This window comes from Drosophila busckii, chromosome 3R (genome assembly GCF_011750605.1).
Source record: "Drosophila busckii strain San Diego stock center, stock number 13000-0081.31 chromosome 3R, ASM1175060v1, whole genome shotgun sequence".
Lineage (NCBI taxonomy): Eukaryota > Metazoa > Arthropoda > Insecta > Diptera > Drosophilidae > Drosophila > Drosophila busckii.
Genome location: NC_046607.1, coordinates 21,978,234 through 22,001,366, shown reverse-complemented (window position 1 = coordinate 22,001,366; position 23,133 = coordinate 21,978,234). Strand labels below are relative to the sequence as shown.

General features: G+C 37.7%; 1 protein-coding gene across 11 annotated transcripts in view; it reads right to left on the bottom strand.

Moving 5' to 3' along the window:
* Window positions 1-23,133, bottom strand: part of LOC108603224 (tight junction protein ZO-1) — a 72,399-nt gene that overhangs the window by 5,549 nt on the left and 43,717 nt on the right. For 3 of the 11 annotated variants that reach the window (XM_017991823.2, XM_017991822.2, XM_017991829.2), the window contains exons 4-11: window positions 9,024-9,193; window positions 5,728-7,314; window positions 5,064-5,670; window positions 2,819-3,052; window positions 2,113-2,690; window positions 1,897-2,051; window positions 880-979; window positions 25-244 (exon numbers count right to left, since the gene is read on the bottom strand). In XM_017991823.2, the coding sequence (XP_017847312.2) occupies window positions 25-244; window positions 880-979; window positions 1,897-2,051; window positions 2,113-2,690; window positions 2,819-3,052; window positions 5,064-5,670; window positions 5,728-7,314; window positions 9,024-9,193 (3,651 nt within the window). Of the gene's footprint in view, window positions 1-24; window positions 245-445; window positions 689-879; window positions 980-1,896; window positions 2,052-2,112; window positions 2,691-2,818; window positions 3,053-3,423; window positions 4,264-5,063; window positions 5,671-5,727; window positions 7,315-9,023; window positions 9,194-10,658; window positions 10,680-20,168; window positions 20,301-22,259; window positions 22,896-23,133 lie in introns of those variants that run through there. The other 8 variants (XM_017991832.2, XM_017991833.2, XM_017991826.2 and 5 more) reach the window with 7 other exon arrangements.

The window sequence follows — 23,133 nt, the reverse complement described above, 5'->3', positions numbered from 1 at the left end:
ATATGAGAAGCTTGAGCTACTTACGCCATTTTCCCAGGGGGTGGTGCCACCGCTGCCGCTGCTGCCGCCACTTTGTGCAGGCGGGCGATAGTTTTTGGGCTTGGGCGGCGGCACAGGCTTGAAGGGACCGCTGCCATTGCTGCTGGGCGTGGCGCTGCCGTTGACCATGTTGGCGGGCTGCACCAGCGCTTGCGGATGCTTTGGTAGCTTGCTGTAGTCCGCTTGCGTAACGGAATTGTTGCGACTAATGTTGATTGATTGTTGATTGGGTGTGAATTTTGCATTTAATGTGCGCGTGTGTGTGTGTGTGGAATTGTGCATTGTTTAATGTTTAAATGAGCACAAAACATAAGCGTGAAAAGAGAATAAAAAACAAATACGTATGTTAAAGGGGGCGTATACTTAACAACAAAACGATTATGCGCTATAGACAAATACAAAAACGTTCTATGGTAAACAAATTTATTGCACAACAGACAGTTGAAAGTAAAAACTATGCATGGGAATGTTTAAGTTTCTTTTTTTTTTTTCGTTTTACGCTCTTTAGACGAGCGTATCGTAAGCGGAAACGCTGGGCAACAAACGTGGCGCTGCTATGGGTCGACTACGCCGCCAATAGCCCAGCGGCGGCTGTGGGGCAAGTTTGAAATGCAAATGCTGCGCATGAGGATTATGCAAATGAAAGCGTCTACAACAAAAATGGGAGCACGTAAAGTGATTTGGAATTAATACAAACGTCGAGACGCGACAGAGAACATGCGAATCAAATGATGGCGCGTTTAATACAGAGAGAGAAAATAAACAAGAGTTTGCAGTTAAAGTTGAGTTAAGGCGCAGCACTGAGGTAACTTCATTCCATATCATATATATAGCCTTTACCTGTATTTGCCGTAATCTGTTTTAGTTTCCACCAGCGGCTTGCGTGGACTGCTGTCCAAACCTAAATTGGAAGGACGCTGTGGTGTGCCATTGCGTGGATCTGTAAAGAATTAAAGATAAGTATATATTAATTGCATTTAATTTGAAGTATTAAATAGACAAATGACAAGACAAACTGCTTAGCTGATTTTATAGCATAAATATAAATAATCTGTGACTATTTTGCTAACTAATCGTATCAAATATTTTAGCTCTTCAATATTTTAAACTCTATTGAATTAAATTTAAATAGTAAAATATTCGTTAAGACTAAAAATAATACCTAATTGATTCTGAGCACATTTTGGTAACCAAACGCATAAATTCTTTAATATTTTATTTAATACAAAGTAAACTAAAAACTCAATCGCATTTAATGAAATCAGAAAATATAAGAATAAGACTTGGAAATGTCTTCATTAATTAATTTCAAAGAATAAATATAAATATTCTGCTAATCTAAGAATATTTTGGTAAGCAATCGAATTAAATATTCTAACAATTCATTTCTTTAATAATTTATTTTATATAAAGTAAGGTATTAAACGCAATTGAATTTAATTTGAATTAAAATGATGCATAATATGAAAATCTGATTGAAAAGCCTGAAAATTCATTTTATTCGATTATTTTTAATATTGGAGAATAATTTATAAAGTTCGTAAATTAATTTTATTCGATTATTTTAAATATCGAAGAAACTATTCTTAATTCTATGCTAATAAATCGCATTAGATATGTTAACAGTTCAATTTTTATATATTTGATTTAATATAAAGTAAGGTATTAAACTCAATTGAATTTAATTTGAATAGGAAAATATAAAATCGACTGAATTTGAATGCTTAACTCATTGCAAAAAATAAATATTCGGCTAATCTGTGAATATTTTGGTAACAAATCTTATTAGATATTTCAATTGTTGAATTGTTTAATATTTTATTTAATTTCTATACATATTAATGCTGTAGCACTCACCTATATTACGTGACGCATTCATATCATGATAGAGCGGTCGACCGGGACTACTTTGGCGATTTAGATCGTTGCCTGGGGCATAGTTGCGATGCTCATGCGCCGCAGCATTGCGTGCATAATCATGTGGAGCCGCCACTGGCGGCAGCGGACGCGCACTGCAGAGAACAAAAAGCAAATTGATAATCCATTCACATCGAATATGCGTGTTTAGCTTACCTGGCATTTGGCACGGATTTGAGATCATCGGGCGCATTGGGCCCCAGTCGGCCAAGACTTTGCATAGTGAGCTGTCCATTGTTGTATGAATCGTAGCTGGAGACGCTGTCGTAGGTGGAGGCAGCGGCGGCGACGGCGGCAGCGGGCACAGCAGCGCCATTTGACTTGTGCTGCGCTGCATTGAGACGCGCCTGTCTGTCCAGTGAGGCATGTTGGCGCTCCATGGTGTCGCCAGTTAAAGCAGCGCGTGTTACATACTCCGCTTGGACTTCGTCCTGCAGCAGCGGCTTGCCGAACAGACGCTCCTGAGCGCTGCGGCCCAGCGTGCCATTGCGTGAGCTGCTGCCCGAAGTGTTGAGTGGCAAATCTCCAGGCTTGGACTGGCGATCAATGCGTGGCGGCAAATCAGGCGCATTGATGCCGTAAAGCGACTGTGGACGTTGCTGCGCTGCAGTGGCAGCTTCAAGCGTCGATTGCTGCTGTTGCTGCCCCACATTGCTGCCATAGATTGCATATTTGCTTGCATCGTGTGTTGCATGCCGCATGCCATTGGACACGCCATGTTGTTCATAGGGTACCTATAGCCAGGTGCATAGAGCGTGATTATGTTTGTGAGCATTAGCACAAGTTTAATGATTTATTAATTTAATTTGTAGTTTGTTTAGTAGCGCATGCTTCGAATTTTGTAGTTTGTTTGGCCTCTTACCGTATATGGAGGTGGTAGTCCTTCACCAATAATGTCTCTATCCCTATCCAAGTTATCCTGGTTAGTGGCAATCGATGGATCTGAACTCGCTTTTACCAATTGCGGCAAATTGCCAAGCGACAATGATGCTGATGGGCCCGGACTGAGCTCCAAGTCGGACTCGGGACTTGATGCATACGATAAACGGGATGTGGTCATGGGGAAAAGGAAATCATCGGACAAGGATTCTAACGGCTGTGGGCGTTAGTTAGCAGCGCGCGCGCGTAACAAAAATTTAGCAATAGAACAAAGTAACGCAACAAGTTCGATAGAATTGCCAAGCAATAAATTGGACGTACACAAGATATATATAATATATATAGTTTAGTTTGGACGTGGACAATTGTTTAATATAATTGTTAATGTTGTTTAATATGCATCAAGTGTATAAGCAGGGGATATGGCCATGTAATGTATTGGATTTGATATTTTGTTGTATGTAAATAAAAGAAACAAATGAAAACGATAAACATTTAGTTAGCAACGCTTATAAAAATAATTTGTTTGGTATATGATATAGCAATATAAATGAAGTATATATATTTTATAAAGAACTTAGAGCTAAGTGTAATGCATTTTGTATATACAAAAGGTTAAAATTTTGAAGCTACATGCAAAGCTCAATTTAAATACATTTATTTTCATGCAATGCATTCGCTGCTTGCGCCCACATTGTTGTTGCTATCAGCAATGTTGTTGTTGTTGTTATTATTGTTGCTCAAATTGGCTATCTGATGCGACAAATTATTGAATGCCAAGTTTAAAGTTCTAGCTGCAGCAAATCCGCCCTCATCATCAATCAAAGTGCCAGCGCTGCCGGCGCTGCTGTTGCCATTAGCCAACAAATCGTTGGTAGAAGCAAAGCTATTAAAGCCCAATTTGTTGGCGCTGCGTGGCTTAGCTGTGGGCGTAGCTGCCGCCTCCAGCTTTAAATTGTTATTCTTTGCTTTATCCTGCAGCAGATTCAGACTAGAGTCGAATACATTCTTTTGCAGCAGCTCATGATAGTAATAGGGCGTGCTGCGCTGCTCGATGACGCCGCCAGTGCGTCGAGCTAGACACGCGCCAGTGCCACGATAGCCAGTGGAACGCAGCAGATTGGGCTGTGAGCTGCGATATTGCGCGCTTATATCATCGATGATGCTATCGCTGCTATCATTGCTATGCAGGCACTGACCATTGCTGCCTGGCATGCTCGTAGCTGGTTTTAGTACAGGCGGCATTGCATAAGCTTTGCGGCAATGCGCTTGCTCTAAGCTTATGGGCGCTGGGCGTGGCGGTGGCGCTAGCGTAAACGAATTGCGACGCAAGCGTGGCACTGAAATCGAAGTGGGGCGACAACAGGCAAGTTGGCAAGGCTGCGCTATATAAGGTGGGAATAGCATTTCGCTAGGGGATTCGGGTAACTTAAAGCCCAACATACAATTGTTAGTTTAAATATGTGTGTGTTGGTGTGTGTGTGAAAAAGAAAAAAAGGTTAGAAAAAAATAATAATTAGAAAATGTTGCCCATAACCAAAGTTTAGTTTAAAGTAAGAGTATAAAATAGAGCAGTTAAATTAAAGATTTTTAAATGGGTATAACTTTTAGTGTAGTTACACAGTTAGAAATAAACAGTTGGGCTAAAGCAAGTAACTAATGTTTTGACGCCTAAGTTCAGTTAGAAACATAAATAAACAATTGCGCTAAAGCAATTAAATAGACTTACATAATTACGTATACGTAATATGCTTGCATTTAATTACATATTTGTTGACTAAAGGCAGCAGTCAGCTGCGCAGCGTATTAACCAAAAATTACGTATACGTAATTTACAATATGCTTGCATTCATTTACATATTTGTTGACTTATCTGCTGCTCAACGTATAAACAATAAATTACGTATACGTTATACAAAATATGCTCGCATATTTACATATTTTGTTGTCCTACGGAGCATTAACAAATAATTACGTATACGTAAAGTATGCTTACATTCATTTAGTTCTTTCTAATATGTCATCTCTATTCTGTCTTAACTTTGACTCAAACTATTTCATACAACTCTCTTCTCTATTAAACTCTCTTGCTAACTAAAGTGCCTGGCACACCTGTTAGAACAACTAAAGCACTTAGTTTAGTTTACATTACAACAACGACAGATCTAAGTTTATTATAGCTAAACCTAATTTGATTATATTTATAGCTTTGACCAACGCGCACTCACCTTGGACTCGGACATCCAGACAGCGCCGCTTTGCTGCAAATCGATGGCATCGCGCAGCTTGCGATACCAAGCGTCCTCATCATTGAGCACAATTTGTGTGCTAAAGATATGAGACCAGACGCGCTCGAGCTTCTGACACTGCTCCAGCAATTTCTTGCTGCTCTTGTGCGCCGCCTTGGGCAGCCCATGGCGCAGCTGCTTGATAACATGTTTGCTGTCCGTTTTAAGGAAAATGACCACAGGATAGAATTGTGCATAGTTGAGACGATCCACCGCATTGGGGGTAATATCCAGCAGCGCATGCTTGCCACGATCCATTATATCGCGTATGTGTGATAAGCGCACAATGCGGCACTTGCCAGCGCCATTTACCGCGCTAGACTTGTCGTCGTCCTGCTGCAGCGGCGTGCAGAACTTATCGGGATAATCTTTGGCAAGTTTTTCACGCGCCAAATCGGAGACAGGACCAAACAGCACAAGCGGACGCACAAAGCCAGGATGACGCAGCACCACACGCTCATAGGCAGGAAATTTGCTAATGCTGTCCGAGAACACAACATCGTCCCAGTTTTCACGCGATAAACTCTTGGAGCGACGATGCGTGGAGCTGTAAACAGAGTTGAAAAATTAATTAATGTTTTTATTATATTTTATATTTACATACCGTCGACGTCGAAAGAAATTGCCACGCGACTCATTGGCATTCATTTCCTTTTTGGTTGCATTGAACTGCGCTGTGGCCAACTCCTCAGCGCGCGATTTGTTGGGTATAACACCACGCTGCATTTCCTGATGACCACGTCCAATCTTCAGCACCTGCCAGCTGCCCACAACGCCATTGTGCAGCGTATCGATAACACGAAACACATCACCAGCTTTGAAAGCCATTTCGCCCTTGGACGGATTGTCGCAATGAAAATGCGTCTTAATGTGAAACGAATCGCCGCGCTGATTGGTCACCACCTCATCGTACTCCTCCTTGCAGTACTGCACAATCAAATCAATGCGATCCTGCAGACTCAGCAGGAACAGCACAGCCTCCTCGCGTGTTACGCCATGCATATCCATATCATTGACCTTGAGTATTTTATCACCAGGCATTAGACCCTGCAGCGAAGCAGGCGAACCAGGCTGCACTGCAGTAACAAAGATGCCCGCCTCATTGCCGCCAGTCAAGCGTATGCCAACGCTGCCTTCCTTTTGGAATGATATAAAGCGTGGCTCGGCGCTTTGACGCTCCTCGTACAGCTGACGACGCGAGCTATAGAAATCCTCCTGTGCAGCTCTTGGTGGCGGCGGTCTGGGTGGCTCATCCACACGTGCGCGTGCGCCATTTGTAGGACTAACTGGTCTGTCCAGCTGCTGCAGTGACACTCCATCCATTAGCGGACCACGCGAGCGTCCACGTGGTGTCAAATTGCTTTTCTCATCGTTCAGCCCATTGCCATTAACGCTCGGACCATTCGACGTGCGCGTCGGCGGCTGCACATAAAGATTCTGTGAGCTGTAGCTAGCGCCTCCCGGCAAATATGCATCATCCAAATTGTTGCTGCAGCTGGACACCTGCGCCTGATGTGAAGCATATAGCTGCGCATTCGACTGCTGCAAATGCGTTGAATTGTTAAGCTGATTAACCAAAGCTGACTGATTGGTTATATCACGCAGCACAACAAGATTCAAACGCTCCTTGCAGCCATCTATGATCTTCTTGGCTTCCTTCAGGCTCATGCTATCACCACAATTGGTGTTGTGTATGCGCGTAATGACGTCACCTTCCTGCAGCGAATAACCATTTGCTGTTAACTGCTCACGCGCCTTGCTGCTGATTTCCTTTACAAACAGTCGACAGCCCAGCACAATGCCATAGTCATCCTTTTTGCTATTCTTTGTCATGGTCACCTTTATAGGCTGACCCATGTGACTGCCCAAACCCACACCGCTGCCATTCTGCTGCACCAGCGACGAATTCAGCGAGTTGGGCTGACTCATGCTGGACATAACAGCGCTGGGCGCTTGACTGCCAGCCAGGCCAGTGCCATTGCTCATGCCATTGCTTAAACCCATTCCCACCGAGCTCATGCTATGCGAATGTTGATGCTGTGCAGGATTTGTATTGGCCACATTCAAAGGCACGCGTCGCTTAACAACCAGTGTGACCGTATTGCCGCTATCGCGCAGCACTTGCACCGCCGTAGCATATTCCACATTCTCCAGCGAAACGCCATTCACAGTGATAATGCGATCGTTGACTCTGCAAAGAAGACGTGTACAGAGTATAAGTTTAAATTCAATTAAGAGTTAAAGTCATCATTAGAAGAACAGCCGTAGCCAAAACGCGAAATTCATGAGCATTATTCCATAAAGAATCATCGAAATGAAGATGAGCAAAGAATTTGGAATAATTCAGTTAAATGAAATAGACGAAAGCTTTTATTTAGTGTGGAATGTGCAAGGTGAAAATATTACAATATCATTAAGAGAGATCAGCAGTAGCCAAAACGCGAACTTTATTCCAAAAATAATACAACTTCATTTAGATGAGCAAAGAATTTGGAATAATTCAAATAAGTAAAATGTAAGCATCATTAGAGCAACAGCTTTAATTCAACAACATTATTCCAAAAAGAATACAACTTCATTTAGATAAGCAAAGAATTTGGAATAACTCAGTTAAGTGAAATGAATGAAAGCTTTCATCTAGCTTGGAATGTATAAGGTGAAAATATTACAACTTGCGCTTCAAGCTATGTTAAGACTCGATCGACAAGGCGATCTTGCTTATCTATTTACAGCTTTGACCATAGAGAAATCAGGTTATACACGAAACGAAGTCATACGCTTATAAATAGACAATTGTCTAGTGCTTAGCATGACTAGACACAGACAATTTATGCTTGGATAGACACAAGGCAAGCCAACAAATTGAAGAGAGCGCCCGAAGAGGCGTCTAAGCGGCTTCTGTTCCGCGATGAGCGCAGCCTACCTGCGTAATTTCAGCAACAATAATAGTTATTATAGGCAAACTGTTCTTAAAACGGCACTCGAAAGCGACTCAATTCAAAAGTAAAAACGAAATATGTAGTCCGTAACGAATTACGAACAAGTGTATTATTATTTATAACAATTTGCAAGTCTGCAGACAAGACCATAATTAACACGTCTAAGAAAGCAGCAAGAACTGTGCCGAGTTTTACTTTCCGTTCAGAAGCGCTGAGAGCTAAAACCAGTCTTGACAATTAACTCAGCCAGGAATGTGTATGACAAGCGCTTACTAATAAAAAGTATTTGCAACTATTTTTAAAGCAAGTGTGTGTGTGTGTGTGTTTGCTTAACATTCCAAATATCATTAAGCTTTAAACGCTTTTCTTCTGCTCTTACTTCGTCTCTATCTCAGCTCTGAAATTGTTTACCTTGCCGCATTCCTTTTATGTGCAGCTAATTTACACATGTCGCGGCTGCTCGAATATTTTTCCAAGCATTATTCTTGGGATTTTCCTTTTCTAATTGTTGCGCAGGTAGACAAAATTGTCGGCAGCGTGTAAATAGTTTCAATGGAAAAGACAGTGCAGCGCAGATTATGACAAGTTCTTAATCAGCTGAGCACGCAAACGAAGCGAAGAGACTAGCTCGACACTTTGGAATTTTTATCAGCCGCAGAGCAAGAAGAAGAAGAAGCAGCAGCATTAATGTATGACGCGTTGGAGTTTTTCAACGCCCAGCTGAGCAGACTTTCAACTTATACGTGAGCTGAAATTTTGAGGCGCGTCTTGTTTTATGTATTTAAAGATTAATGATGTCAGTCTGGCGATGATGCACATATGAATTCACATATTGACTGCATGCTGATAAGCTGTTGAAGTATATTATAGCTCTACCGACTATAAATTCTATTCAACTGACAGCGCCAACAGCTTACACCAAAGCTAATTATATTTAGTCTTAATTATTATTTGTACTTACTGTAAACGATCCTCGGCTGGTCCACCTTTGAGCACATCGCTTACTGCAATTGATGGATCACCATTGGCAAAGTGGGGATTATCACGTCCACCGGAAACGGCAATGCCGAAACCATAGCCAGGCACACGCGTTACCGAAACTGTATGATACTCCCAAGTGGTGCGATCGCCCTGTAAGCAACAAATGAAAAATATTTTAATAACAAATAATAAAGCAGCATAGAGAAATGAGGAATACTGCAATTTATGCACCAGCATAGTCTCCCTACCGCACTCTTTCTCTCTCTCTCTCTCTCCATCTGTCTTTCTCAATTTATTTAATTTAAATTTGTTAAGGATGGGCGCTCAACGGAAGTTGCTTATGTAGCTTCCGTTATTACATTTTTACATATATATAAAATTTTATAACCCAACTCAGTTTTAGCAAAGGTGTAAATAAAATTGTTGAGCTACTGTATGTGCAACATGTGGCAAACAGACACGAGCGTGCTCACAATAATTTGACTGGAAATTCATCAACCATCATTAGACAATTCATTGCTTACAATCATTACAACATTAGTTCAATTTACACATTTTCTTTTCATTTAAACACCCAGCGCGCACCCTAGGGTTCCCTTTAAAAATCCCTTTTGGTTTAAATGCAATACAGAGCTGTTGATTTGAGTTCAATTTAAACCCAAACACAGCTTGAAAATAAATCAATTAAATGTTAAAGCGCGTGATTCACTCAAATTCCAAAGCCAATCCTTCAAGCCAACAGTGGGCGCTAAAATTAAGCACAAGCCAACAAGCAAACATAAACACGCTGCATATAATTTCGTAGTGAATTGCAACTAACACACATAGTTAAAAAACTAACGTGGGCGCTGCCTAAATAAAAAAAATATAAAACAAACAAAAGTTAAGCCTAGGCTGCGGCACTAGCGTGGGCGCTCATAATAGCTTATAAATATTTATATTAAATTAGTTGCAAGCTGCTTCGTTAGCGGCAGTTGTAAAAATTAGCTTTTGTTTAAAATTAGCATAAAATGCAATGTTTTCTTTTTTGTTTATTAAAATTTCATGCCACACTGGCATAAAAGATTTATGCTTGCTATATATATAGAGCAAACTACCTGAGCGCGCAAACTATAAAATTATAATTAAGTTAATTGCAAGTGAAATTAGTTTTTTTTTTTCTGAAATTTAATGATGTGCAGCAAAATTCGTTAAGGCAGAAGAGGGGCAACACTTTCTTTGTAGTTCGTTCACATTTTTTGGGGGAGTATAGCACGATATGTGGTATAAAATTGTAATTTATCATAGCACGTGTCAACTGTGTTGACTTTAATGAGCTAACGCACAGCTTGTAATTTATCTTGGGAGAGAACAGACAAACACGCAAAGTTGATCAAAATCTTTTGCTTTAGCTTGTATTACAAAATATTATTTAAAGATGCGCCAGATTACTAAACTAAGTCTAGCAACTGCTTATGCTTGAGCTTGTTCTGTACTCGGTTCAACCTTCAACTAACTTAACTATGTCTAGCTCTAATATTTTAAGTCACAACAAGTTGATTTATGTGCGTTAAACGCAGTTTAGCCAACATAATTATTAAGAAAAAGCATAAAATAAAAGGCCTTTGTTGCTTACCAACATGTTGTTTGGTTTATAATCCGGAAATTTCATTTTTTTTTTTTGGTTTATAGTTTAATGTAAATGTTTTATGTACTTTGAGCAAGTCAAAGCAATTAATTTGCACATTTAGCTTAATATAAAGTTATTTTTATTGTTGCTTTCAATTGTTATTGGTAGATGTAACAAAAATAAAGCTGCAACAAGTTAATAACATTAAATAATTGCAACGTGAGCTAATGTTTTATAAATAAAACTAAACTTGTTAGCTCAAAACACTTATAAAACTTATTTGCATAGCATTTTGATGACAAATAGCAACTGTATTATTAAATATAATGTTAATTTATAGTGCTATTAAACGTTGATTTTAATTAACATAGTGCCGCAAATATTATGCTAATTTTAAAGTACACGAAACAACAAAATTTTATATATTTTTAAGTCAATGAACCGAAAGTGAAATGTTTTCGTTGCAGTCGCTTGACTTTTGTTACGTTTGGTATTTTATTTGGGCAGCTGGCCAATTAATTAACATTAGCAAATTGCACACAACAATTGTATTTGTTGTTGGTATTTACACAAAAGCGTATCTTAAAGATACTCGCTGTTCACTTGCGCGCCGTCGCAGTCCGCTCGTTTGACGTTGACGGCTCGAAACACGCTTGGAAACTATTTTCAGTTTGTGGATAGCAGGCACAGCAGTCACAAGATCCATATACACACACACACACACACACACACACACAAGCGCAGCGCTACGAAGAGCGAGACAAACAACGCTGATGAAGGCACAGCGCAAAACAAACAAGCGAATAAAACACAGAGGCAGGCCCAAGCAGTTTATACAAACGACGACAACAAAGCAAATGTGCTCAACAGACTCTAAACGAAGTTGCTTGCCTGCCCTAACTGTGCCCGCATCTCTGTGTGTGTGTGTATGTGTGTGTATTGTGGATTTTGTATGTGAGGCCGGAAAGCGGCGGCAGCGAACACACAAATGTAAACAAAATGTAAAAGTGCAAACACAAGAGCGAGCATTTTTATAATGTGAGATTTACAGTCCACTCACATGTGTATGCTATTCGAACTGTGGATGCTATGGCAACACAGGCTACCTTTTGTATCTAAGTTTGCCCTTTTTGCTGCAGGAATTTCTTCATTATGTTTGAATTTCATCAGCAATTGAAATCTAGAAGTTCACACTTTCGAGTTTAAAAGTTCAAGATATCAACTTCAATTCAATTAAATTGCAGCAAACGAACTTAAACTGCTTGACACATTAATTCAATCAAGCAAGTGCTTATTAAAGCAAAAGATCTACAATGGGGCAGAGCAGCAAAATTCCATGAATTAAACTTTAGAAGCAAAAACTGTATGCAGCGCTTTTTTATGAATTAAAGATAAAGTGACATTTTATATGTTTGCAAGTTTATATATGCGCATATGTATGTGTGTGTGTGTTCACATTTACATAGCATTGCCAACATCTCATCAATGGTAACTCGTTGGCTCTGGTCTCTGGTTCTGGCTCTGACAGACAACGGCGACAACTGCAACTGACAGTTGTGCATAGATATATACGTATATATATTTATGCAAAAATGAAATGTAAATCGTGCAGTTGGCACTCCTCTTTAAAATTCTGTGCTCCAGCAGCAGCAGCAATGTCGACCGATTTATATATATAAAAGCCGACTCTTGTTTATTGTGTCTGCCTGGTTTGTTATTTCAATTTCCAATACTTTGCCAACTACCAAGCAACAACAAACTGCTGCCATTGGCCTGTCTGGCATTACAATAGACTTAGTAATGCTGAGCTGCTGTTATTGTCAGCCAAAAAATATATAGCTATATAAATCGTTTGTTTATGAAAAACAATGCTTTATATTGTTGTTACAAACATGTTAATGGAAATTGAATTTTAGCGCTTGAACAGCTTTGAATTTCATTGATAAATTTGTTGCACTTAAGCTACACAACTAAACGATACGCTTTGTTTATAAAAAGTTACTCAATTTTTTATGAAATATTGGATAAACTCTAAAATATATTTAGCAACTAACTTTGACTTGTATTGACAAATAAAACAAACAATTTGCATTTAAAGCAATCCAACTATAATATACGCTTTGTTAATAAAATGTTGCAAAATTCTATAAAGCATATAATGGCCATTATCTTTCAAGAAGTCTAAAATATATTTAGCGACTAACTTTAACTTTCTTTGATAAATAAAGCAAACAATTTTATACGTAGAATAACTTGACTACAATATACGCTTTGTTTATAAAAAGGTACTAAATTGTATAAGCAAAAGAATTGTCATTTGAACTCTAACTTATATTTTTATATGTAAGCAATTAACATGACTAACTTTGCATTTCATTGATAGTTGATTTTCATTTAAAGCAGCCAACTATAATATACGCTTTGTTTATTAAAAGTTGCTGCCATTAACTCTCTAGAACTCTAATATTTAATACTCAAATCTAATCTGCTATATTTACATTTATATAAGCAGTTAAATTAAATGCTTAATTGCAGTCTAGGCTGTTAACTTGTTTGCCACAGCCTAAATGCAATTTGTTAGCAGTCTAATGATTTTTTAATCTATTTTTCATGCGCTTTATAACATTTTCCCAGACGCTAGAGCGCCGCAGGTAGTAGCTTTAAATTCTACATAAATTCTAAAATAAAATTCTAGCGACCTTAGGCTGCAATAGGCCGCTCAGCTCAGGTAGTAAACAACTTCAGAGCAAGAGTGGATTATAAACGCTCAAAACAAGTTCCACAAGCATTTTTTTTTTGTGAACAGAGCCTAGCCTATTATTGTTTAGTTACCATGCAGACCAATTGATAAACAATTGACTTTGTTGTGCAGGCACTAAAGTGAAGTCAAGCGTTTATAAAAAAATGCTCAAGGGTTGGCTGAGGGTTAAAGTTGATAAACTGGGGAAAAATGTTGGCTGTTGGCCAAGAAGATGAAGCAAAACATAATCAATTTTGTACGCTTAGTTGATAAATTGGCAGCTAGAACGTGTTAATATAACAGGTGACAGCAGACTTTTATGCTAGACTGTGTTATGCAAGGATTTCAATAATCTAACATTTGCATAAAGTCGCTGAGCACGTCCTTTGGGCGCCAAAGGCTTAAAGCGGCAAAACTGTGCTGGTTGTTGGCCTTTTAGCTGTTGGCTGGCACTTGCTTTAAACTGTTTTTCTATGTCGAGTGTCTGCGCTGCGTGGTACGTGCTTCAACTACAAAACTTTAGATTTCTACGTTTCATAAATTAGGCGAAAGAGTGTAAGACGCGCTAGAAATAATGTTGAGCAACTATTTGAGGCACTGAGGCATGCGTCCAAGGGGCACTACACGACGTCGACGCTGACGCCGACGCAGTTGGGTCACATTTCCAAGTGTTTCCAACGACTGAATATCTTAGGAAAAATGTGCGTTGCGGCTGCATGTGTTTGAGTTATGCTGCGCATGCGTCTGCTATAGCTCAAGTGTAGCTTAAGTATCTGATGAGTTTACATTTCTTGTAGCTGGGCCTGTTCTTACGCCAGGCGTGACATTGAATAGTTGCTCAAGTGTGACCAAACAGGCTTAGCCAAGGGTCAGTCAGTGAGCAGCTAAGACTGACTATATTATGAAGCTATAGAGCAGATACTCTATTCTCTGAGTCAACAACTTTCCTAGCTCATTAGCTGCTGCTTTCACGTGTCACACTCGCTGCAGGCGTTTGCCTCCTTTTATGATTTGCAAGTGACTTGTTAAAACTGAAGCGACAATGTAAACAGGAAACGGCATACAGGCCACAGGATGTGAGCTGCATACGCTTCTAGTGCTCCATGTAAACATTCAACAAGCCCAAGAGTGTCGCTTCTCTTTTCTAAGCCAAACAAGGCAGCAGCAGCTACAGCTAAAAAGGAAACATGACAGGCAAGTCTAAAGCATCACATTGTGCAATGTGTGTTTGGTTTTAAATTATTTTGCTGCTTTTGAATCACACACTCGCTGGCGCTTTGTTGTCTCCTTTGAAAAGTGGAGCAAAAGCAAAGCAAAGCAATCGCAATCGTGTTCATTTCACACTGTCATAAAGCTTAAAGAGCAGCAGATAAAATAACATTGCTGAAGTAGAATAAATATAAAGACGTTTGGCTTTAATGCAAACAGCTAAGGCTCAGCACTCAATAGAGGAAATCTTAGCGCTCTATATGAAATGGATATAAAAAACTATTAACAAGTAGTTACAAATCAGAGCTGTAATAGACTTAAATCATTTTTAAATTTTAATGATATATTTGATTTTATTTATATATATATTTATACATAATAAAAGTAGTTAAAAGTCAGAGATGTGAGAAATTTCAAACATTTTTTAATTTTAATTAAACTACAACTCAAATATAATCACTTGTATTCTGGATTTTAGATTTTTATATACTTTAAGCAAGATATTCAAAACATTTTTGAATTTAATACATCTTGAGTTAAGCTATTTATGAATAACTTGCATTAAAAGTTATGAGTTTAAGATATTTTATACATAATAACAAATATAGAAATCAAAGCTGTAAGAGATATAAATCGTTTTTGACTTTAATTCATATTGAATTAAGCTATTTTTGAATAATCTTCTATTAGAAGTTTTGGATTTTAAATTTTCTATACTTTAAGCTAAAATATTTTTGCAAGTTTAGCCTGAAGGCCTCATTATTCTACTATAGAATTAATTCTTGAATTAAGCTATTTTTAAATAACTTGCATTAGAAGTTATGAGTTTAAGATATTTTATACATAATAACAAATATAGAAATCAGAGCTGTAAGAGATTTAAATCATTTTTAAATTTTAATGCAGCTAGAATTAAAATATATTTGAATAACTTCTATTAGAAACAAAAACATTTTAGTTTAAAGTATGAAAAATCTTTGAATTTTATATTTTTCATACTTTTATTCTATGAATTTTAGATTTTTTTGTTTACTTCTTAGAATTTTATTACGTAGTAATTTACATTTTTGAACAAACAAAACAATTAACAGCAAAACTGCAAACGTTAATAACACAAAATTGGCTTATAAAAAAATATCAATTGCAATTTGCTGTCTGCAACTTTTATAAAAGCTGCAAATTATGAGGCTAGTTCAAGTCTCAATTAAAAACCCACGTCAATGAAAATAATGAGCGTAGCATTCTTTAAGTTCAAACAGTGCATATGTAAATTTCATGCTCAAGTGTTGTTAAGTAACTTGACTTGATGGTCATGGCAACAAAATGTAATTAAGTGATTAGATATGAAAACAAAATCGTGAACTTGTTCTTGGCTTTTTTCGCTATAAGCAATTAGTTGTCAAGCCAGTCGAGTGGAAAATATGTAAAATAAAAGAGCGAAGAAAAAATGCAATTTAGTTATTTTACCTTTTTAAGTGAACAGCTGTGGCTTGAGCTAGGGCTGGCTTAATTATTATAAAAGGCTTGCAAAATATTCTAATTAGTTCACACAAACATTTTTTTTTTGAACTACTCATGCCTTTTGCATGATTCATAAACCGCTTTCAACAATCAATCTTTGTCTGCAAAGCAAATCAACATAAAAGAGCAATTCTGAAATTCACAAGAGTTCTCCAATTTGTATGCAGATATAAGATTTATTTAAAAGCTTTTTAAATTTAAGCTGCACGTAACTTTATCAGCTTTCTCTTTCTGTCGCACTCATGCGCTCTCTTTCGCGCGCTGTTGTTTTATTCAGCATATGTTGTGACTTTGATTTGCATATCAAATTGCTTGTTATGTTTTGTTTTTATTTTTCAAATTTTTTTTCTCTTGTTTTTGGCTACGAGAGTGAAAGGTTTTCATTAACTGTAAATCTAAGTATTAAGCTTTGAGTGGAAAAGTGTGTCAACAATAAATTTAATATTTTGTTGCTGGCAGGCGTCAAATGAAAAACCCACGCGTTAAGCATTTCAAATAGTTTATAGCGTGTGCATAATGTAAACAAAAAAGGGCGTCAAAATGTTGTTTTATGTAGCGTAGTTAATTTAAGAGCTAGTCACACTTCTATATTTTAAATACAAGCTAGGAGTATAGCAAAGTCTTGACTATAAAAAAAAAATTTTACTTAGCTTTCGCTGTGAACGGACGTATTTTTTGTTACTAGCAATCGATAAGTCGCTATGCTGCCAGCGTTGTTAAAATGTATTACTTAGTCAAGTGCTTAGCTCGTTTATCCGTAGCTATTATATTGGAAATGAATTTATACGCATAAATAAAAAACAATTGTAAACTCTCTTCCATAACAAAATTTTCTTTTGTTGCTGCTAATTACAAATCAACGTCAGCAATTGTGCAGGATTTCTATATAAATATTAAGGCTGCAAAATTTTAATTAAGCATGCATAACAAAAATGAAGTCTGCATTGTTTTAAAACAAAGGCAAAGCCAAAGAATGCAGCTTAATTTAAATGCTGTGGCAGGTGTTGAGTGTTGAGTGTAACCATAAAAAAACAAGTAAAGAAAAAACGCAATAAGCGAGAGAGAAATACAAATAAGAGACAACTGTGATTGGAATGTTCAGATGGTTCTGCTTGATCTGATGTGAAACTGCGAGGGCTGGCGAATTGAATTTAGCAGCAAGTTTAGCAAAGTAGGAATGATATATATTATATATACATATTTTTGACACATTTTTAGATTTGCTTGTTGTCGTATTTTGTCAATTTGCAACTGCTTGCTGCAACTTAAGGAATTTACATGGCATCTGATGTGAAACTGTTGAGGGTTAACGAATAGATTTGGCAACAAGGTAGGTAAAGTGAGAATGATTATATTACTATAAATATTTTGACACATTTTAAGTTCTCGTCTTAACTTGTTTCTGATATTGGGCAATTATATTTTTAATAATATGCAATAGCAAGCAACTTAAGGAATTTACATGGCATCTCGATGTCAAAAATGGCGGTGAATTTAGCAAAACTTAAGTAAAGGTGGAATGTTACATATAAGGAATTCAATTATATATAAATTTTAAAAATATTTTTTGGCATTTTTAATATTTAAGAAGTCTAATAAATATTAAATATTTTGTGTCAAACTGCAGTTGCTATATTGTTATCCTGGTCTGCTCTCAAATAAAAAAACTTTTTTTTTATATTTGCTTTTAACTATTAAAATTGAATTTTGAGTCATTGATATTGTAATATTAATTTATTACGAAGCCTAATTATTATTACAAAAATATAGCATTTAAATAGCTAACAATTGGTGAATGCTAATGTCCTCTTAAATTAACTCCAACTCTACTTGCAATGATATCAAAATAGAAAACTTCTTTGATTTGATATTTGTAATAATTGTATCTTAAATTAAGTCAACTCTGCTTGTTATCATATTTTTAAATTTTTAAGGAATATTACATGCCATAAGAATATAAAAAAACTTGTTTTATTTGCTTTGACTATAAAAAATTGTATTGAGCATTAATATGTGTAATAATATTTTGTTTGCTTTGACTATAAACTTTATTAAGCATTGATAATAATGGCTCTTAAATTAATCCAAGTTTTATATTAATGCAACTTAAGGAATTTTACAAATAAAAAACTTGTTTCATTTGCTTTAACTCTAAAAAAAATTGTATTGAGCATTGATATTTTGAAATTCGCCCCACTCTGGCTTGCTAACATATTTTGAAATTTGCAACTGCAACTTATGGAATTTAACATTATACAAAACTTGTTTTGTTTGTCAGCGCTTATGAATCAATTGCAAAGGAATTTACGCTTGAAATGAATAACCAGGTGTGGCTGTCAAAATGAACAACAAAAAATCAACAGCGTTAACTACAAAAGATACGCGTTTTGTTTTTAAGGCGACTGCAGTTCATTTCCTAATCAATTGCTGTTGCTTGGCCAGCGGCTACTTTGCTTTGTTATTGTGCCACTAACTGTGTTTTTTTTATATGTGCATTAAATGCGGCGGCTGCTGCTGACGGTTTCGTAAGCAAACAAGTTTTGGCTTAAAGCAAAAATGCTGCCATGAACTGCATTTTTGCTTGGTTAACACACACACATATACACATTTGTTTAAATGCAATGCAGGTTATGTTTTCAATTTCAGTTAGCTTGTTGCTATAGATTTATTTTGTTTAATACGCTAATAAATTGTAGGCTGTGAACTGGAGCAACAAGTGTAGCCAAACGAGCTTTGTTTAGAGCAAAGGCTTAAGGTAGAAAGTTGGCTAAAAGTAATGCAGTAGCAACAATTTAACAGCTCAATTGAGCAGCTTGTGCAGCAGCCGCACCCTAAGCCGCCAAACAATGTTCATTCAATGTTGATTGCTGCTGGTTCATGGCCTCTTAGCTAACTTAAACAATTGCAGCAGCAGCTGCGCTAAATTAACAATATAAATCAATGTGCTGAACTTTACACACACAAGCCCAAACACCCGCATCGCTCAAAAGTCTACAAAGATCATGACAATTGAGTTTACATGTTTTTGTTACAAAGATAAAACGGCAAACCAGTTGAACAACTTGACTTGATTCTAAAGACTTTTTCTTTCTTTAATGTATTTTTTTTTCCCTTTCTCAAGAGCGCTCTCTTGAGTGAAACTCAAAACTCTACAGCCAGCCATGTGGACTGGGCCTGGCTTCAATTCCTTTATTTTTTTGTAGCCTGTTCCAAACCAGTTTGAAAATGTGTAGAGATTCTTTTAAATTCTTAAGCTTAAGCTGCAGGATTTTGTAGCCTGCGGCATAAATTGTGGCTTAGTGACAGTTTAAAATGTAATACTAAAATATGTTATATCAAAGATTATGTTTAGTTGTTACAAATTTGTTGCAGCTTCAAAGGCGCGTGAACAAAAATTCAAGTGTTGAGCAACTTAGTTAACAATTAAATAGTTTAAACATTTAAATAGCGACTGAAGTAATAACATTACCCAGACTTAGCTGCAACATGCAATTGTTTATAATTTTTTTCGCATAAGCTCAACTGACTGCAATTTTTCAAAATTGCGCCCCTTGCTGCAAATTTCACTTTCAAAACATTAATTTTTTATGTGTACAAGTTTTTTTGTGCATTTTAATGACTGCAAGTTGAAGCTGCGCATATTTGTAAAATTATACACAAAAAAGTTGCTGCTTGCTTGATAACGAATCAATGAAATTTTTGATTGCTGTAACTGTAAACTTATAGCAGTCAGCAAATTGCTGGCATTTCATTATAATTAAACACAGACTTTATGGCTGTATGCAGTTGCCTTTAAAGTCGTTTTAGCATTTTCACTCAACTAAAATGCAACTTGGCAGTTTTAGCAGCCAGCGCGTGTTTGTTTGTTAGCCAAATATGCCGCGCCTGCAGCTAAGAGAGAGCGAGAGCGCTCAATGGGTGAGAGTTAAGTTAGCTAATTAGTTATTTATGTTTATCCAACTTTGATTAATGTTCAATAATTTGCTGAAATTGGGCTGCAAACACAAATTTGTGCCTTAATTATTTGAATTGCTTATTTTATTTACCTGTTGCAGCAATGACTCATGACGAAAATGATTGTTTGGTAGTACGTTGTGCTGATTGTTTGTTGTGCTACCAACGATATCCATATTGAAAGCAAATTGAAGCAGCAACAATTTATTGTTTAGTTTGCAAGCACATGTTGCACTTTTATAATTGAAATATATATAAATATAAAACACAACACTACACAAAGCCGCTTGCCGCACAGCGCCGCGTTGACAACTTTTTTGTGGCACGTTCACAGTTTTTGGAAAAGTACAGACGTCGTACCGAGAGTTAAGACGTGCTCAAGCGATTTTCGCGTCCAAGCGCTAGCGAACGTTGTCGACTTTTGAAATGGACGCCACAGTTGCTGAGCTCAAGAAAGCAAAAGCCGTTGACGACGACGACGGCGACGACGACGACGACGTGGAAAACGTAAAATATGCTCAAAAATGTTTAACGCACACATAGAAACTAAAAACAGGTAAACAGCGCGCACCTTTCATGCACTAACACTAACACACACATGTGTGTATGAGTGTGTGTGCGTGTGTGTGTCAGGTAGACAACTAAACTTGTTGCTGGCAACATGCGCGCACTGCTTACAAAAATGTTGCTCAGCAACTTTTTGAGCAACGAGTAAACGCGCAAGAGCGAGATAGCTACAGCCGGTTTTTGTTATTATTTATATTATTTTTAAGTTTATTTTTGTAGACTTTGCACAGTTGGGCGACAAAGCGACAAATGGGCAGCACTGGCAACAAGTTTGCTGCCAAGTTTTGCAGGAGTTGCAATCAAAGATAAAAGCAGCAGCAGCAACAAAAGGCTACAGAACAAAGCAAAACCTTTGGCAGTGTGAATTGGTATTTATAGGAATGCGTGGCTCACTCTACGCTGCTGCTGCTGCTGCTATGAATTAACAATGAGCTTAAGCTATACACTGCGCAAAAAGTTTGTATTGCTGTGTGCGCTTCAATTAATAAAGACATTTACACACTTTGCTCAACTATTTTAATTGCATGTTGTCTACGTCTGGCGTTAAAATCAATATATATATATATTTTATAGTTAGACTTTGGCACATACATTTGTGTTCTTGATTTTGTTGTTGCTGCTTTTTTTGTCTACTCATGCACTTGAAATGTCTGCATAGCATACAAAATGTTTCTTGGGCTAGGCCAAGTCTGTCTGTCTCGACAGTTTGGCTTAAATAGTTTGAAAAAAACGTTTCAATGACAAATGTATAAATAAAAAAGTTGCTAAAGTGCTAAGCAGACTTTAAGTTTAAGCAATAAAATTTAGGCACAAGCAGCTGCTTAAAGGAAAATCAAAGCCAAGCTGCCCCAAATGTGGAGCAGATTTAACTCAACAACTCGCGTATACGCCCATTGGGCCATACCCAAGTCAACATCACTACTCAACTCATCCTCCCACAATAATGTAAAACTACTAAACAAATTCATACAATAATAACATATTAAGTAGCAAGCACTGCAGCTTTAGTCAATCTATTTTATATTGTATATTAAATCAGCTTTTAAATAAATAAACAGCAAAATGTTTGCTTTAGTTTCAATCTGCAGCTTTTTGTTGCCTTTGCCGCCTTTGCTATCTCTATAATTTAGTTGGCTAGCTGCCCCTTATTTATTTTGTGGCAAGCTCCAACCAAATCAGCAGCAACTGCAACTTGCTTGCATTTCATTGAGTGCTACGTATCCTTTGATTCATTCGCTTGCGCCTTTGTTCTAAACAAAAAGCAATTTCTCAAATTCGTATTCACTCAACAGTAGCGCATAAATTTAGCCCTTCATTAGTAGATGAAGCAGCTTATACAACTAAACTTAGTCTGCGCTGCCAAATCCCACAAAGCGCCGAAGTGCAACCACAGCTAAAAGCAAGTCAAAGCAAATTCACCTGCCTGCTGCTTTAAATTGGCTCTAGCTCCCTTTTTTTTGCCCTGCAGCGCATCATTAATTTTAATTTTTGCGCAGACGCAGCCTCGAGGGGTGACGCTGGCATTAAATGAGTTGCAAGCTTCGCTGCCTATTGCATATTAAGGCAAACTTTAAATTTCGTGGCAATGTTGCATTTGATGAATCAGCTGCACTCACCTTTTTGAAGCGCCGACGCTGCTGCTGACCATCAGCGCTGTTGACGTCGCGTTTGCCCAGCGCCTGCAATAAATCATCCACATTGCGTATATACGGACGCTCCTTGGGCTTTGGCTGCTGCTCGGCTGTGTGGCCATTGCCCATGCAGCTGCTTAGACTTTTGTTGCCCAAACTATTGCTGCGTGAGCGTGAGCGTGAACGCGTGTGCTGCTTGCCCAGCCAATACACTTGATTGGCCAAATTGATGTCGACAGCAGCAGCAGCGCGTCTGCCCGCTGTAGGCTGCTCTTGCTCCAAATATTCGCCAGCAATGTGCACCTTGGGTGTGCTCACCAGCTGCAGCCCAGTGGCGCCAAGTTGCTGTGGAAATTCATGCAGTTCCAGTGGAAAACGCGGATCCATTGTTTGCCCAGGCTGACGTGGATACATGTAGCCATCGCGCAAAAACATTTTACTCGTAGTGTAAACACGATCATCGATTTGGTATATGCCCTGCTTGCCGGGACCTGCGCCACCGCCAATAATGCCATTGCGCACATAAGCAGTGGGTCGATAACGCACCAGCGGATTGTATAAATTCGATTTGGGATTTTGTATTTTGGTTTTAAAGCTGCGACGTCGCGTTGATGATTTCATTGCGTTTAATGTTCGTTTAAAAAAAACTGCGCTGCAATTTAAAAAAAAATTGTTGCCTACTTTAGCGCTGTAGCTAAAACTACGCTTGCAGCTCTAAGTAGGCAACGCTTTTTTTTTGTAATGCAAGCGCAGCAATGCGCGCAATAATTTTTTATACACACAGCGCTTAGCTACATTTCATTTAAATTTGCTTATTTTATTTTAACTGTAGCCGCGCTACGTTCGCTGCTTAGCACGT